At 49.8% G+C, this 18,464-nt stretch overlaps 1 protein-coding gene across 1 annotated transcript in view; it reads left to right on the top strand.

Annotated features, from left to right (window-relative positions):
* Positions 1-2,758: 2,758 nt before the first annotated feature.
* The window catches only part of IFT140 (intraflagellar transport 140), a 230,836-nt gene continuing 215,130 nt past the window's right edge, over positions 2,759-18,464 (top strand). Inside the window, exons 1-3 of the mRNA XM_024219009.2 lie at positions 2,759-3,122; positions 3,257-3,436; positions 16,434-16,655. Coding sequence (XP_024074777.1) covers positions 3,290-3,436; positions 16,434-16,655 — 369 coding nt within the window. The 5' untranslated portion in view covers positions 2,759-3,122; positions 3,257-3,289. The remainder of the gene's footprint in view (positions 3,123-3,256; positions 3,437-16,433; positions 16,656-18,464) is intronic.

The following is an 18,464-nucleotide window of genomic DNA, read 5'->3' as shown; positions in this document are numbered from 1 at the left end:
CCCCTAGGACCCTACCCCCGACTGTCCTGACCCTTATCCACACCCCCGCCCCCAGACAGACCCCTGGGACTCCCACGCCTATCCAACCGCTCCCCGCCCCCTGACAGGACCCCCAGAACTCCTGACCCATACAACCCTCCCTGCCTGCCCCAACCCCTCTCCACACCCCTTCCTCCTGATGACCCCCCCAGAACTCCCGACTCATCCAACCCCCCCAGCTCCTTTGTCCCCTGACCACCCCCTCCAGAGACCCCCCCCACCCTACCTGCCCCCCCCCAGGATCTTCCTTGCTCCCTGTCCCCTGACTGCCCTGATCCCTATCCATCGCCCGCCCCCTGACAGACCCCGGGACTCCCATGCCCCATCCAACCCCCCCTGCTCCCTGACTGTCCCCTCCAGAGACCCCCCCACCCCTAACCACCACCTCGGGATCCCACCCCTTATCCAACCCCACCGGCCCCGGACCCCTTACCATGAGGCTCCTAGCAGCATGTTTTGCTCCATGCAGAGCCAGACACGCTGCCCCGCACATGGGTAGCAGGTTTGTAGAAATTTTGGTGGTGCCCAGAACCCGCTCCCCCCCCCAAGTCCGCCCCCCCCCCACCTGCCTAAGGCTCTGGGATGGAGTTTGGGTGCTGGGTGCAGGCTCTGGGCTGGGGCAGGGGGTGGGTGTGCAGGAGGGGTTGAGGGGTGCAGGCTCTGGGACGGAGTTTGGGTGCAGGCTCTGGGCTGGGGGTGGGGGCATAGGAGGGGGTGAGGGGTGCAGGCTCTGGGAGGGAAGTTTGGGAGTGGGAGGGGGTGCAGAGGGAGGGGATGCACGCTCTGGGAGGGAGTTTGGGGATAGGAGGGGGTGCAGGGGTGAGGGCTGTGGGGCTGAGGATGAGGGGTTCATGATGCAGGAGGGGGCTCAGGGCTGGGGCAGAGGATTAGGGTGCGGGGGACTGAGGGTTCTGGCTGAGGATGCAGAGCCGCCGGGGGGGGCGCAATTTGCCCCAGGCTCCGCAGGGGCTCCCATGAGAATGTTGGAGGCTCCTCCCCACCTCCGCCTTCCCCCGGCGCCTCAGTGCACCGCATCCAGGAGTGGCCCTGGGCAGTGCTGCAGCGCCGTGGTGGCTCCAGCAGGGCCTGAGCGCCTCCCGCTCAGAGCCGCGTGGTAAGGGGGCAGGGCTGTGAGCTGCGGCCAAGCGGGAGGAGCTCAGGTCCCGCTCGCAGGGCCGCCCAGAGGATTCAGGGGGCCTGGGGCAAAGCAATTTCGGGGGCCCCTTCCATAAAAAAAAGTTGCAATACTATAGTAACGTATTTGGAAATGTAAAAAATAACCAGTGAAATACATTCAAAAATTATTTTAATAATTTGAAAATACACAAAATACATTATTTTAAAACATTAAATGCTTTAATGTTATGTATACATTTGCAATTTATAATGGGCTGTCGCTGGGTGATGGTGATGGTTGGTGCCAATGGGCTGTCGCTGCTTGGGGGTGGCGCAGCTGTTGGCCAGGGCTGGGTGGGGAGCTGGGCTCTGGGTCGGGGGGTGCCCGGCTCAGAGCTAGGGTTCAGGGCTGTGGGGGGCAGGAGTCAGGGGGTGCCTGGCTCAGAGGGGCTGGGCTTGGAGCTGGGGGTCAGGGCAGCAGGAGATGGGGTCGGGGGGTTCCTGGCTCAGAGGGGCTGGGCATGGAGCTAGGGGTCAGGGCTGTGGGGGGCTGGGGTCGGGGGGTGCCCAGCTCAGCGGGGCTGGGCTCGGAGCTGGGGGTCAGCTGGGGGGGGGATGGGGTCGGGGGGTGCCCAGCTGGCCAGCTCAGAGGGGCCGGGCTTGGAGCTAGGGGTCAGGGCTGTGGGGGGGATGGGGTCAGGGGGTGCCTGGCTCAGAGGGGCTGGGCTCAGAGCTGGGGGGGGGGGGATGGGGTCTGGGGGTGCCCAGCTCAGAGGGGCTTATCATGCTGCTTACCCCCGCCTCCCCCCTCTCCCAGAGCCCAGCGTGCCGCATCCAGGAGCGGCCCTGGGCAGTGCTGCAGTAGCGTGGCTTCAATGAGGGGTTCATGATGCAGGGGGCTCAGGGCTGGGGCAGAGGATTAGGGTGTGGGGGGATGAGGGCTCTGGCTGCGAATGAGGGGTTCATGATGCAGGAGGGGGCTCAGGGCTAGGGCTGGGGCAGAGGATTAGGGTGTGGGGGGATGAGGGCTGGGGTTGAGGGGTTTGGGGCGTTGGAGAGGCTCAGGGCTAGGGCGGAAGGGCAGGGAAAGGGCAGCCTGCCCTGCCATTTAGGGATGGGGGGCACTAGGACCCTGGGGCAGCAGACAGCCGTTGAGTAGGAATGTGCAGCACAAGCAGGCACGGGAGAGGCCTGTGCCGCTTTCTTTCAGGCAGGGATGCTCCGGGGCAGGGGTGTGTGTGTGTGTGTGGCAGGCGAGACCCGCAGGGGTGTGTGTGTGGCAGGTGGGGGGGACCCACGGGGGTGTGTGTGGCAGGCGGGGGCTGGCCTGGGAAGGCGGGGGAGGGGCCGAGGGCTGCCGGGAGAGTGGAGCCATTTGCCCACCCCTGCATTAGGGTGTGCCTGTGCACACCCATGACTAAACGTTACGTTGTTCTTTCAAAATCTTACAACTGAACATTGACTTAATACAGCTTTGAAACTTTACTATGCAGAAGAAAAATGTTGCTTTTAACTATCTTCATTTAAATGAAACAAGCACAGAAACAGTTTCCTTACCTTGTCAATTTTTTTAAAACTTTCCCTTTATATTTTAGTAGTTTACGTTTAACACAGTACTGTACTGTGGGGTGGGGGGGCAGTTGGTCTCTGCTGCCTATTTTGCTGTCTCTGTGTTTATACAGTGAAATCGATTTTTATCGACATTTAGTGATAAAAATCCAATTCTTCCAAGCCTAATTAAGCCTAACAGCTTTAAACCTAATAGAGGCTAAATCATAATATACTGATTGTCATCTTGGGACATGAAGTAATGTTTAATCCATGGTGTGTTGTAAATTTGGCAGGGAAATTCTGGATTCCTTCACTTTCCTTTGAAATAATCCAGTTTAGGCCAATGCTGGAGGCAAGATACTGGCCTACGTGGACCATTGGACTATTTCAATAAGGAAATTTCTGTGCTTCTAAAGGTTGTACCAAAACGTCATTTTCACCCTTTTTATTTTCACCATAGTACGGTGAAGAAGACATGTTTTTTTTTTTTTTAAATCTTGCCCAGGTCTTAATTTAATCTGTTCGAAATCTTTTTTTTCCCCTTGCACAGATCTGGACTCTACCTAGGACTGTGTATGTCACTATGGCTGTGTATGTTGGTCACAGAATAGAAGTCCCTGATTCAGTTGGGTCCCCTTCCAACATAACTTGGCACCCTCTTCATCCACTTCTGGCTGTTGCTTCCATTAGCCCAACATCTGGAGGCAGTGTGGATATCTATTTGGAACAGGTAAGCATCCAGGAACTTCTACTTTGGTCTTGATGTTACTTTGCTGTGATCTCTTGATTGCTGTTATAACTGTGGTGGAACAGAATTATGAAGTTTAGCAGGTTTTTTTAAAATAAATATATATATTGTAGGCTAGTTTATATTCCTGGAATCCTTCTCTATCAATTTTGGTTGCTCATAATGCTCAGTGATATTGATGGCTAATCAGATTACCCTAATTAATTTTAGACTTTCCTGAAGTCAGCAGTGAGTTCCTCATGAATTAATTGTATCTAAACAACAGAAACACCACCTTGAGTTTTATAGACTACTGGCTTTTTTATTCTTCTTTGAGCTGATTGCCAGCATACTGTTGATCTAGGGGCTACTCGGTGGTCATAGAATGAGAAATGCAACTTTACCTGCCAAATGTACAGCAACATACCATGGATTAAACACTACTTCATGTCCCAAGATGACAATCAGTATATTATGATTTAGCCTCTATTAGGTTTAAAGCTGTTAGGCTTAGGGTATGTCTACACTACGAAATTAGGCCGAATTTATAGAAGTCGGTTTTTTAGAAATTGTTTTTATACAGTCGATTGTGTGTGTCCCCACACAAAATGCTCTAAGTGCATTAAGTCAGCGGACTGCGTCCACAGTACCGAGGCTAGCGTCGACTTCTGGAGTGTTGCACTGTGGGTAGCTGTAGGTAGCTATCCCACAGTTCCCGCAGTCTCCGCCGCCCATTGGAATTCTGGGTTGAGATCCCAATGCCTGATGGGGCAAAAACAGTGTCGTGGGTGATTCTGGGTACATGTCGTCAGGCCCCCACTCCCTCCCTCCCTCCCTCCCTCCCTCCCTTCCTTGAAAGCAACGGCAGACAATCGTTTCACGCCTTTTTTCAGCCCAGACGCCATAGCACTGGGATCATGGAGCCTGCTCAGATCACCGCGGCAATTATGAGCACTATAAGCACCACGTGCATTATCTTGGAGTATATGCAGAACCAGAACCTGCCAAAGCAAAACCAGGCGAGGAGGCGACGGCAGCGTGGTGACGACAGTGATGAGGAAATAGACATGGACATAGACTTCTCACAAAGTATGGCCCCGGCAATGTGCACATCATGATGTTAATGGGGCAGGTTCATGCCGTGGAACGCCGATTCTGGGCCCGGGAAACAAGCACAGACTGGTGGGACCGCATAGTGTTGCAGGTGTGGGACGATTCCCAGTGGCTGCGAAACTTTCGCATGCTTAAGGGCACTTTCATGGAACTTTGACTTGCTTTCCCCTGCCCTGAAGCGCCGGAATACCAAGATGAGAGCAGCCCTCACAGTTGAGAAGTGGGTGGCAATAGCCCTGTGGAAGCTTGCAACGCCAGACAGCTACGGGTCAGTCGAGCATCAATTTGGAGTGGGCAAATCTAATGTGGGGGCTGCTGTGATCCAAGTAGTCAACACAATAAAAGAGCTGGTGATATCAAGGGTAGTGACTCTGGGAAATGTGCAGGCCATTGTGGATGGCTTTGCTGCAACGGGATTCCCTAACTGTGGTGGGGCAATAGACGGAACCCATATCCCTATCTTGTCACCGGAGCACCAAGCCAGCGAGTACGTAAACCGAAAGGGGTACTTTTCAGTGCTGCTGCAGGCACTGGTGGATCGCAAGGGACGTTTCACCAACATCAACGTGGGATGGCTGGGAAAGGTACATGATGCTCGCGTCTTCGGGAACTCTGGTCTGTTTCAAAAGCTGCGTGAAGGGACTTTCTTCCCAGACCAGAAAATAACCATTGGGGATGTTCAAATGCCTATAGTTATCCTTCAAAGGGGTAGCCGTGTTAGTCTGGATGTGTAAAAGCAGCAAAGAGTCCTGTGGCACCTTATAGACTAACAGATGTATAGGAGCATGAGCTTTTCACGAAAGCTCATGCTCTTATACGTCTGCTAGTCTAAGGTGCCACAGGACTGTTTGCTGCTTTTATAGTTTATCCTTGGGGACCCAGCCTACCCCTTAATGCCATGGCTCATGAAGCCATACACAGGCAGCCTGGACTGTAGTCAGGAGCTGTTCAACTATACGCTGAGCAAGTACAGAATGGTGGTAGAATGTGCATTTGGACGTTTAAAAGCGCGCTGGCGCAGTTTACTGACTCGGATAGACCTCAGCGAAACCAATACTCCCATTTTTATTACTGCTTGCTGTGCGCTCCACAATATCTGTGAGAGTAAGGGGGAGACATTTATGGCGGGGTGGGAGGTTGAGGCAAATTGCCTGGCTGCTGATTACGCGCAGCCAGACACTAGGGCAGTTAGAAGAGCACAGCAGGGCGTGGTGCGCATCAGAGAAGCTTTGAAAACCAGTTTCATGACTGGCCAGGCTACGGTGTGAAAGTTCTGTTTGTTTATCCTGGATGAAACCCTCCTCCCCCCCCCCCCTTGGTTCACTCTACTTCCTGTAAGCTAGCCACCCTTCCCTCCCCCCGTTTGATCACCGCTTGCAGAGGCAATAAAGTCATTGTTACTTCACATTCATGCATTCTTTATTAATTCATCACACAAATAGGGGGATAATTGCCAAGGTAGCCCGGGAGGGGTGGGGGAGGAGGGAAGCGCCAGGTGGTGTGGGGGAGGAGGAAAGGACAAGGACACACTGCACTTTAAAACTTTAAAAACTATTGAAGGCCAGCCTTCTGTTGCTTGGGCAATCCTCTGGGGTGAAGTGGCTGGGTGGCTCCAGGCCCCCCAACCGCATTCTTGGGCATCTGGGTGAGGAGGCTATGGAACTTGGGGAGGAGGGCTGTTGGTTACACAGGGGCTGTAGCGGCGGTCTGTGCTCCTGCTGCCTTTTTTGCAGCTCAACCATACGCTGGAGCATATCAGTTTGATGCTCCAGCAGCTGGAGCATCGACTCTTGCCTTCTGTCAGCAAGCTGACGCCACCTATCATCTTCAGCCCGCCACTTACTCTCTTCAGCCCGCCACCTCTCCTCGCGTTCATATTGTGCTTTCCTTCACTCTGACATTGTCTGCCTCCACGCATTCTGCTGTCCTCTGTCAGTGTGGGAGGACAGCAGCAGCTCAGAGAACATCTCATCCTGAGTGCGGTTTTTTTCGCCTTCTAATCTTCACTAGCGTCTGTGAAGGAGAAACATTTATAGCTGGTGGGGGGGAAAAGGGAGATTGGTAGTTAAAAAGACACATTTTAGAGAACAATAGGATCACTCTTTCCCGTTAAACCTGCCTCACGCAGTGCCAGGCAACAGAATTCGGCTTGCAGGCAGCCCTGGTAAGCCACAGTCTTTTGGCTTATTTAACCTTCATAACATGTGGGAATGGTTTCAAACAGCAGCGCCCTCATTTCCCATACCAAGTGGCCGTTGGGTTGGCCATTTAAAATGGGTTGGCAGTTTAAAAGGAGGGGCTGCGGTTTGCGGGTTAGCGTGCAGCACAAACCCAAATAACCCCCCGCCCCCCCCCCACACACGCAATTCTCTGATGATCACTTCACCCCTCCCCCCCATCACGTGGCTAACAGTGGGGAACATTTCTGTTCAGACACAGCCAAACAGCCGAGCAGGAATGGGCACCTCTGAATGTCCCCTTAATTAAATCACCCTATTTCAACCAGGTGATCATGAATGATATCACTCTCCTGAGGATAACACAAAGAGATAAGGAACGATGTTGTTTGAATGCCAGCAAACACCGGGACCATACGCTGCATGCTTTGTTATGCAATGATTCCAGACTGCTTGCTACTGGCCTGGCGTGGTAAAGTGTCCTACCATGGCGTACAGAATAAGGCATCCCTCCCCAGAAACCTTTTGCAAAGGCTTTGGGAGTACATCCAGAAGAGCTTTATGGAGATGTCCCTGGAGGATTTCCACTCCATCCCCATACACGTTAATAGAGTTTTCCAGTAGCTGTACTGGCCGCGAATGCCAGGGCAAATTAATCATTAAACACGCTTTCTTTTAAACCATGTGTAATATTTACAAAGGTACACTCACCAGAGGTGCCTTGTCCGCCTTTAGGGTCTGTGAGCACGCCTTGGGTGGGTTCGGGGGTTCCAGGTCCAGGGTGAAAAACGTATCTTGGCTGTTGGGGAAACCGGTTTCTCCGCTTCCTTGCTGGGAGCTATCTTCAATCTCTTCATCATCTTCCTCGTCACCAAAACCCGCGTCCGTGTTGCGTGATTCTCCATTGACGGAGTCAAAGCACAGGGTTGGGGTAGTGGTGGCTGCACCCCCAGCATGGCATGCAGCTCAGCGTAGAAGCAGCATGTTCACGGCTCTGCCCTGGACCTTCCATTTGCCTCTCTGGTTTTGTGGTAGGCTTGTCTTAGGGTACGTCTACACTACGGGATTAATCCGAATTTAGATAATTCGAATTTGGGAAACAGATTGTATAAATTCGATTGTATGCGGCCACACTAAGCACATTAATTCGGTTTTTACCCACATTAATTCGGCGGTGTGCGTCCATGTACCGGGGCTAGCGTTGATTTCTGGAGCGTTGCACTGTGGGTAGCTATCCCATAGCTATCCCATAGTTCCCGCAGTCTCCCCTGCCCATTGGAATTCTGGGTTGAGATCCCAGTGCCTGATGGGACCAAAACATTGTCGCAGGTGGTTCTGGGTACAGCCTCACCCCTCCCTCCCTCCCTGCATGAAAGCAATGGACGGCAGACAACCATTTCGTGCCTTTTTTCCTGGGTGAACACTGCAGACTCCATACCACGGCAAGCATGGAGCCCGCTCAGCTCCAGACAGCAGTCATGAACATTGTAAACACCTCGCGCGTTCTCGTGGAGTTTATGCTGAGCCAGGACCAGAAAAACGAGGCGAGGAGGCGGCGGGAGCGCAGCGACCAGCGTAATGAGGACATGGACATGGACACGGACACAGAATTCTCTCAAACCACGGGTCCCGGTGCTTTGGAGATCATGTTGTTAATGGGGCAGATTCTATCCATGGAACGCCGATTCTGGGCCCGAGAAACAAGCACAGACTGGTGGGACCGCATAGTGTTGCAGGTGTGGGATGATTCCCAGTGGCTGCGGAACTTTCGCATGCGTAAGGGCACTTTCATGGAACTTTGTGACTTGCTGTCCCCTGCCCTGAAACGCCAGAATACCAAGATGAGAGAGCCCTCACAGTTGAGAAGCGAGTGGCGATAGCCCTGTGGAAGCTTGCAACGCCAGACAGCTACCGGTCAGTCGGGAATCAATTTGGAGTGGGCAAATCTACTGTGGGGGCTGCTGTGATGCAAGTAGCCAAAGCAATCATTGAGGTGCTGCTACGAAAGGTAGTGACTCTGGGAAATGTGCAGGTGATAGTGGATGGCTTTGCTGCAATGGGATTCCCTAACTGTGGTGGGGGGATAGATGGAACCCATATCCCTATCTTGGCACCGGAGCACCAGGGCAGCCAGTACGTAAACCGCAAGGGGTACTTTTCAATGGTGCTGCAAGCACTGGTGGATCACAAGGGACGTTTCACCAACATCAACGCGGGCTGGCCGGGAAGGGTTCATGATGCTCGCGTCTTCAGGAACACTATTCTGTTTAAAGGGCTGCAGCAAGGGACTTACTTCCCGGACCAGAAAATAACCGTTGGGGATGTTGAAATGCCAATAGTTATTCTTGGGGACCCAGCCTACCCCTTAATGCCATGGCTTATGAAGCCATACACAGGCAGCCTGGACAGGAGTCAGGAGCTGTTTAACTACAGGCTGAGCAAGTGCAGAATGGTGGTAGAATGTGCATTTGGCCGTTTAAAAGGTCGCTGGCGATCGCTACTGACTCGCTCTAACCTCAGCCAAAGAAATCTCCCCATTGTTATTTCTGCTTGCTGTGTGCTCCACGATCTCTGTGAAAGTAAGGGGGAGACCTTTATGGCAGGGTGGGAGGCTGAGGCAAATCGCCTGGCTGCTGATTACGCGCAGCCAGACACCAGGGCGATTAGAAGAGCACACCAGGAAGCAGTGTGCATCAGAGAAGCTTTGAAAACCAGTTTCATGACTGGCCAAGCTACAGTGTGAAATTTCTGTTTGTTTCTCCTTCATGAAAACCCGCCCCCTTTATTGACTCATTCTCTGTAAGTAACCCACCTTCCCCCTTCCCCCAGCTTGCTTTCAAACCAAATAAAGTCACTATCGTTTAAAAATCATTTATTCTTTATTCATAGATTATAAAAAGAGGGAGGGATCCCGGGTGGGGTTTGGGAGGAGGGAAGGAAAAGGCCATTAAGAAATGGTTAAAAAAATGACAGCCTTTTGCTTGGGCTGTCCACTGGGGTGGAATGGGAAGGTGTACGGAGCCTCCCCCCCCCCTGCGTTCTTACACGTCTGGGTGAGGAGGATATGGAACATGGGGAGGGGGGAGGGGGGTTATACAGGGGCTGTAGCGGCACTCTGTAATCCTGCTGCCGTTCCTGAAGCTCCACCAGACGCCGGAGCATGTCTGTTTGCTCTCACAGTAGCCCCAGCGTTGCTTCCCGACTCCTCTGATCTTCCTGCCGCCACCTCTCATCTCGAGCGTCCCTCCTGTCCTCACGTTGGTCCCTCCTGTCCTCACGTTGGTCCCTCATGTCCTCACGTTCACTGGCTTCTTTCCTATACTTTGAAACCGTGTCCTTCCACTCATTCAGATTAGCTCTGTCACTGCGGGTGGATTGCATGATTTCTGCAAACATCTCGTCTCGCGTCTTCTTCTTCCGACGCCTTATCTGTGCTAGCCTTCGGGATGGAGGAGGGAGGCTTGAAGAATTTGCAGCTGCAGGAGGGAGGGAAAAAATGAGAGAATTTTTTAAAAAGATACATTTTGCAGAACAATGCTTATACTCTTTCACGGTGACCAGCACTATTCACATTACATAGCACATGTGAGTGCCTGTGGCTTTGCTGCTAGAGATCACAGACGCAGGTCCGGGCAACAGAATTCGGCTTGCATGCAGCCATGGTAAGCCATTGTCTTTCGGCTTCTGCGCCCTCCTTTCCCACATACCAAGCAAAGCCCATTGAGTGCTGCGGTTTTCCTGTTAACCTTCAGCAGCAGAAAACAAACTAACCCCCCCCCCCAATCCAATTCTCTGGGATGATCACTTTATCCCTCCCCCCACCGCGTGGCAGGAACCAAACTAACACCCCCCACCCCGCCATGAATTCTCTGGGGTGATCGCTTTATCCCTCCCCCCACCGCGTGGCTGGAACCAAACTAACACCCCCCACCCCGCCATGAATTCTCTGGGGTGATTGCTTTATCCCTCCCCCCACCGCGTGGCTGGTATCAGGGAAGATCCCTGCTAGCCAAACACGAAAAGCTCTGGGCCAATCCCCCCTCCCCCCCCCGCGCTCGCCTAACTGCAGGGAAGGATTTCTTTTCAGCCACAGGCAAACAGCCCAGTAGGAACGGCCACCTCTGTCCCCTTAATTAAATTCCCGTATTTCAACCAGGTTACCATGAGCGATATCACTCTCCTGAGGATTACACAGCAAGATAAAGAACGGATGTTGCTTGAATGCCAGCAAACACCGGGACCATACGCTGCCAGGCTTTGTCAGGCAATGATACCAGATTACTTGCTGCAAACATGGCGCGGTCAAGTGTCCTACCATGGAGGACGGAATAAGGCTGCACTGCCCAGAAACCTTGTGGCAAGGCTTTTGGAGTACCTCCAGGAGAGCTTCATGGAGATGTCCCTGGAGGATTTCCGCTCCATCCCCAGACACATTAACAGACTTTTCCAGTAGCTGTACTGGCTGCGAATGCATCCCAAGTCCTCAGGGCAAAATAATCATTAAAAAACCTTGCTTTTAAAACAAGTTTTATATTTTAAAAGGTAAACTCACCTGAGGTCCCTTCCATGGGGTCGTGGTCTTGGATACTGGCTTGGGAGGGTTCGGAGGGTACTTCACTCAGGCTGAGAAAAAGCTCCTGGCTGTGGGGGAGAACGGAGTGCTGGGTGCTCTCCGCAAGCTCGTCGTCCTCCTCCTCCTCCTCCCCGTCCGCAGAATCCTCAGGTGTAGCTGAGATTACCCCCGCCTCAGATTCCACGACCACAGGTGGGGTAGTCGTGGCGACCCCCCCTAGAATTGCATTTAGCTCGGCGTAGAAGCGGCATGTCCGCGGCTCTGACCCGGAGCGACCGTTTGCCTCCTTTGTTTTTTGATAGGCTTGTCTGAGCTCCTTCACTTTCACGCGGCACTGATCTGAGTCCCTATTGTGGCCTCTCTCCATCATGCCCTTGGAGATTTTTTCAAAAGTTTTGGCATTTCGTCTCTTTGAACGAAGTTCTGCTAGCACTGAATCCTCTCCCCATATAGCGATCAGATCCAGTACCTCCCGAACGGTCCATGCTGGTGCTCTTTTTCGATTATCAGCCTGCATGGTTACCTGTGCTGATGAGCTATCTGTGGTCACCTGTGCTCTCCACGCTGGGCAAACAGGAAATGAAATTCAAATGTTCGCGGGGCTTTTCCTGTCTACCTGGCGAGTGCATCCGAGGTCAGATTGCTGTCCAGAGCGGTCAGTGGTGCACTGTGGGATAGCTCCCGGAGGCCAATACCATCCAATTGCGGCCACACTACCCCTAATTCGAATTGACAAAATCGATTTTGGCGCTACTCCGCTCGTCGGGGTGGAGTACAGAAATCGATTTTAAGCGCCCTTTATTTCGAACTAAATGGCTCCGTTGTGTGGACGGGTGAAGGGTTAATTTGAATTAACGCTGCTAAATCCGAATTAAAGTCGTAGTGTAGACCAGGCCTTAGCTCCTTAATTTTCACGCAGCACTGCTATGTGTCCCTGTTATGGCCTCTGTCCTTCATGCCCTTTGAGACTTTTTCTAATGTTTTGGCATTTCATTTACTGGAACAGAGTTCAGCTAGCACGGATTTGTCTCCCCATAGGGGGAGCAGATCCCGTACCTCCCGTTCGGTCCAGGCTGGAGCTCTTTTGCGATCCTGGGACTCCATCATGGTCACCTCCGCTGATGAGATCTGCACTCACCTGCACCTTGCCATGCTGGCCAAACAGGAAATGAGATTCAAAAGTTCGTGGGCCTTTTCCTGTCTACCTGGCCAGTGCATCTGAGTTGAGAGCGCTGTCCAGAGCGGTGACAATGGAGCACTCTGGGATAGCTCCCGGAGGCCAATACCGTCGAATTCCGTCCACACTACCCCAAATTCGACCTGGCAAGGGTGATTTCGGCGCTAATCCCCTCATCAGAGGTGGAGTAAAGAAATCGATATAAAGAGCCCTTTAAGTCGGGAAAAAAAGGGCTTCGTCTTGTGGACGGGTCCAGGCTTAAATCGAGGTAATGCTGCTAAATTCAACCTAAAATCGTAGTGTAGACCAGGCCTTTGTTAGGCTTGGAAGAATTGGATTTTTATCACTAAATATTGGTAAATGTTGTTGTTGTTTTTTTTTTTTTTCCCCCTGTGTGTACACAAACCAAGGAAAAAATATTTCCATTGGCAATATTTGAAATTTCTAATAGGCAAAGCAAGAAGAATGTAGCTTGAGAAGTCATTAGTTTGATTTAAGGGGGAAAAATTACAGTGAAATGGATGCATGCTTAGTTCTTGTGAATACCAAGCCAAATTTTATCTTGGGATATTCAGCACCAAGGAAATATTTATTGAGGTTTCAGCTTGAATTTGTGTTCTCCATATCAGGGAATGTAAAAAACAGAATAATTTCTCCACCCAGAGGGTGAGCCAGCTTGCTAGAGTCAGATTATTTTATCATATAGGGTCTGTCCATGTTATGCTAGAATTGCAGTAAGCAATAACCATGATTTCCCTAGTGTGGACAGTGACTCCCCCCCCCAACCCCCCCCCCTGAGAACCGTTTATAGACTTCTCAAGCAGGGTGGATTTGATTTAAATTAAATTGATTTAAATCACTAGTCAGGAAGACTCGATTTAATCATGGATTTCTACATAAAAGTGCATTTTTGTTGATTGTTATAACCTTAATAAATATTCTTCACAACTCAGAGATAGATGTAGGTTTCATTTTTAGAAGGTACACACTATACATTTTTAAAGTGATTTATTTTGAAAACTTTTCAGATTAGTTTTACAGCTATATCCGAAAATGAATGATTGGTTATTTCATTTACCAAAGGTAATTGAAGCAGATAGTTCACCTCCCAATGACTTCATAAATATCTCCAATTCAACAGGTTAATCATTAATATTTGGTGGCTTTTCTTGCCATGTTGTATTAGGAGGAGAACATTACCAGTCAGAAATTTAAATTGTTTTATTTAACTAAAACAAAAAGTTATGTATTCTGGATTTTTTTCTTCAACTGCAAACATAAAATATTTTAACAAAACAAGCATATGAATTTTTGAATTGAAACAGTCAATATTTTTAAAATCAGGTTTGTTTGTGTTAAAATTGTTTTTAACTAAAATAGTTAAATGAAATATTAAAAAAAACAAAACCAAAAATGTAATCGTCTGTCAGCCAGGTCAATATGAGAAACTTAAAATATTGGCTTCTGCAGTTAACTCAGTCGTCTTCACCTTCATTTTTCTGTTTGTTCATAAACTGGAAAAGGAAAAACAAGCTTTCCTGCCTTTTCAGGTTCCAAACGATTTCTCAGTTTGGAATGAATTAGTCCAAAGGAAAAAATTCTTTCTACACCGGCAGAAGAAGTTACTGCTGTTAAAAGTGAGATTATCACTTCAACAGTCTCTGAATCCAAGTGCTTAAGTGACTTCCACCAGTTCACTTGTGTGACTTTTTTTTTAAAACATCATCAGCAAACATGTATGTCTTGAATGGTTCATCCTCTGCAGTTTATTATAGTTGGCATTATGGAGGGATGATTGCTGGATGTCCATGTCATAGCCAACTCCTCTTCTTCAGCAGTTAAGGTTTGACCCTGGTACCGAGTATTGAGAATATTGAGCTGGAGATAGTGCTTGTCCCATTCATTTTTTTTTTTTAATGCTTGTAATTTAACTCTGTCATTGCATATTTCTCTTGTTAAGATCTCACTCAGTTCCTTCCAGATTTCAACAGCGTCAGCAATAAAACAGCTATTCCCCTGCATTTTGTTCAAGGCTACAGAAATAGGCTTCAGGGTACTCAGCACATGTTCAACATTTCTCTTAAGCCCAATGTTGAGAACTCTGGCTGTGACGGTGCCATCTATTATTTCATGATTTTGTTCACAAACTGTCATCAGATTAGGCCATTTCTTGATATAGTGCTCAAAGCAGTCCACTACTGAGTTCCATCGCATGTCTTTTGGGAGAGTTAGCTTGATTCCTCCCACTTTTTTCAGAGCAGCTGCTGCAAAGTGGTTGTTATGGAAGTATTTTGCAATTTCAACATTAGCCTTTATTTCTGGAACACTGAAGTCTTTGGCTAGGAGGTGCATCAAATGAGCACTGCAACCATATGTTATTAGCTTAGGACTCTCTTCACTCTCTTCTAAATGATTTCTTCTCATCTTGGATACATTTGCAGTATTGTCTGTGACCAAACTGCATACTAGACATTTGAATTCCCCCCCCCACAGTTTATTATAGCTTTTACTGCTACTTCTTGTAAGTATTTTGCTGTGTGTGCATTTCCTGATGTATCAATTGTTTCTGTAAGGAAAACATTCTCTTCTTCTGTTGTCACACAAGCACATATAACCGGATCATTGTGGACATTGCTCCACCCATCAAGACTCAGGTTAACAATTTTACCCTCTAGACCTTTTGCACACTGCTCAATTTCTCTTTCATACACTTTATCCAGCAATTTGCCTGCGACATCTACTCTGTTCGGTGGACTGTATCCTGGTCTTAATGACTGAACCATGTTAATGAAGTGTGGGTTCTCAATCATATGGAAATGAGAGTTTGTTGCATAAACAAACGAGGCAGTTTTTTCATCAATTACCTCTTTTTGTAATCTGCTGGTTCTTACCACAAACTTATATATGGTTGTTTCTGGATGATGGAGATTTTTTTTTTTCTTTTTGCTAAAGGTGATATACTGTGGCTATGTGACATACTTGATGTGACTGAAACACTATCATTAGCAGATAACTTGGAAAGTATAGAAAATGATGGTGATCTTGAAGGTGGATAGTCTTCAGACAAAATAAGTCAATGCAGTTATTTAATTATTATTACCATACTGCTCATTTAGTATTACTCATTGCATTCACTGACACTCAGTACTATAAAGGTGAAATTGTAAAAGGAAGATCTGCCTATTTCAGTTCTTTATTTTTTTATCACAACTGCATCTAAAATAATAGTACTATAGAGTAACAACTATATTTTTTTGCTCAAACATGAGAATTCAAGAATAGTCCAGAAAGAAGACAGGCAGTCCTTAAACCCACTAAACCCCCTCTTTTGTCATATATTGAGGTGTGTTAATGAACCACTTCACCTTGAAGAGTCTCTGAGAATATGCGTTAACTACTTATGCTAAACAATCTGTTCCACCTTGTATTTGGCTGTGACACTCTGAGTACCTTTCCCAGATCCGAAGGAGAGCTCTGTGTAGCTTGAAAGCTTGTCTCTTTCACCAAAAGCAGTTGGTCTATAGAAAAATATTCAATCACCCACCTTGACTGTCAAAAGTATCCTCTTGTACCTTCAGTCCTAGAAACCTTCTCAATCCCCAGTACATGAATGAAAGTCTCTTTAGTGTCAGAGAGAGTTCCTCGTATGTACCGAGAGAAGATAGAGCAGAAAAGAAAAGTGAGGCAGAGACTTTTAATACCAATATTGTATGTGTTCATAAATAATTGTCACACATCACTTTTTTTTAAACAAATATTTATACATGTGAAGTACTTGTGAACAACATAGGAAAGAAATGTCTTGTGTGTCCCCACTTCAGATGTTACTACAGTGTGGTCTATGCTTATCTTGCCTCTATGGCAGAAAATATCTTACTTGGTGGAGGGCAGATGTGTGTTGAATTGGAAGAGGGTTTATCCCAAAGCCCTGTAATGAGGTCTGTTTGTTTCCATTTGCAGGGAGAGCATGTGCCTAATTCACACACTGAAAGGAGTTTTCGGGCCACATCTCTTAGCTGGCACCCATCCCAACTGATCCTTGCAGTGGGCTGGGAGACAGGGGAAGTGGTGGTGCTTAACAAACAGGACAAAGAGCACCACACAGTACCCCCCAACCATAATGCCGAAATTACTGTCCTAAACTGGAGTACTAATGGTACCCGCCTTGTGTCTGGTGATAGGGTAAGTAGCGAAACTGACATGCAATCAGTGTGCTTTATGCTGTATAATGTGTCCTGGAGATGGAGAACGAGAATGGGATTTTTAACAGTAATGGACTAATGGGGCGGGGGAAATTTCAAGGAAAAGATGAGTCTAATTTCATAATAATAATTATTAGTTCTTCAAGTGATTGCTCATGTGCATTCCAATAGATGTGTGCGCACACCGCGTGCACGATCGTCAGAAGTTTTTCCCCTAGCGGTACCCATCAAGTCGGCTGTGGAGACCCTTGGAGTGGCACCTTTATGGCAGTGTATATAGTGTATACTGCTGACCCGCCGCCTGCTCAGTTCCTTCTTACTGCCAATGATGGTCGTTGGAGCAGCTCAGTCTCTTGCATTCACAAGTGCCTACCTAGTGGTTCCCTTTTCTTTGTTGTACATAGTTGTTATATAGTAGTTTGTAGTTGTTTGGACTCTACTTCGGTGGGCTTCCCCCCGCCCTAGTTTCCCCAGGCACTGGGGCATGCCTCGGTCACAGGGGTTTAAGGCGTGCGAGAGCTGTGCGAAACCTATACCCACAGGCGATCCGTACGCTGTCTGTCTCAAGTGTTTAGGAGAGGGCCATCAGACAGATAAGTGCCCAATTTGCAGGAGTTTTAGACCCAGGACTGAGAGAGAGTGGGACTATCATTTGAAGCTCCTCCTGATGGAGTTGGCCCTCTGCCCACAGGCAGCACTGAAAGTGGCACCGGCATCATCGGTGCGCAGCGCCCGGGCCTCAATGCGGGATGTCCTGGCACTGAGGAAGAACTCCTCCAAGGAGCACTGGCGCCACTCCCCGACTCATAAGGCCAGTGCCACCAGGCAGCACTGCTCACAGTCCCTGGTGCTGCACAAGAAAAAGAAGGTGGACAAGGGTCGTTGCCCTATCAAGAAGCCACGAGGGGACTCCAGCGGGGTGCGTCCTCTGGCAGGACACCCACGGTCTGGGCCTCAAGACCTGGCACACCTGACTCTGGCCCCAACATCTGGTGGCCTCCTCGACTTGGGAGGATTTGGAGGAAGAGCTTGACCTTCCCTCCACGCTGGATACCTACACGGCAGCACGGGACCTCATTGCCATGACGGCACAGGCCCTGGCACCGCAAGCCCAGGCACCGTCGGCGGCACCAGCTGCAGCATCTATCCTGGCACGGCATGTGGCTCCAGCACCCTTTGCAGCACTGATGGCGGCACCGCATCTGGTTCATCATTGTGGCAAGCCTGTGATTTTTATGGCACTGCTCACCATCTCCCCGGTACTGCTCCTCAGCACTGTCGGGCTCCACCCCCCTGTGGTCAGGCACAGACTACTTGTTCAAGTCAGACGCTGAGTCTTCTGTCTCTCGACACAGCGACTATCACTCCTGGCACCGGTCCCGGCACCGCAGACCAGTGGAATCATCGGCACCGGCGGTCGCCTGGTTGCCCCAGTGGCAGGGCCCAGTCCAATGTCCTTTTGGACCCCTTGGGCCTACCATCAGGCTCAGGGTCAGGGCTCCAGGCTGGCATCGGTGACATCTGCATCCTGCCTCCCCACCCCCCACCCCCGGCAACGTTGGTGGCTCGCCACACCCCCAGGGCTCCTGAGGACCCCACACGAGACGGGGACTCTGGACCTGTCACGCTCAGGCGCAGCACCCGAACCAGTGCCATAAGTGACACTAGAGCCACCTCCAGTCACAGGAGGCTCTGAGGTACCTGACCCAGCCTCCAGAGAGCCAAAAGGGCAGGAAGACCCTGTCCTACGAGCCTCCTCCTCACCAAACGAGGCGGTGGCAGGCACCAC

The sequence above is a fragment of the Terrapene carolina genome, unplaced genomic scaffold (assembly GCF_002925995.2).
Source record: "Terrapene carolina triunguis isolate 2854851 unplaced genomic scaffold, T_m_triunguis-2.0 Scaffold67, whole genome shotgun sequence".
Classification (NCBI taxonomy): domain Eukaryota; kingdom Metazoa; phylum Chordata; order Testudines; family Emydidae; genus Terrapene; species Terrapene triunguis.
Note: the sequence above shows the minus strand (reverse complement) of the source record. Positions and strands in the feature narration are given on the sequence as shown.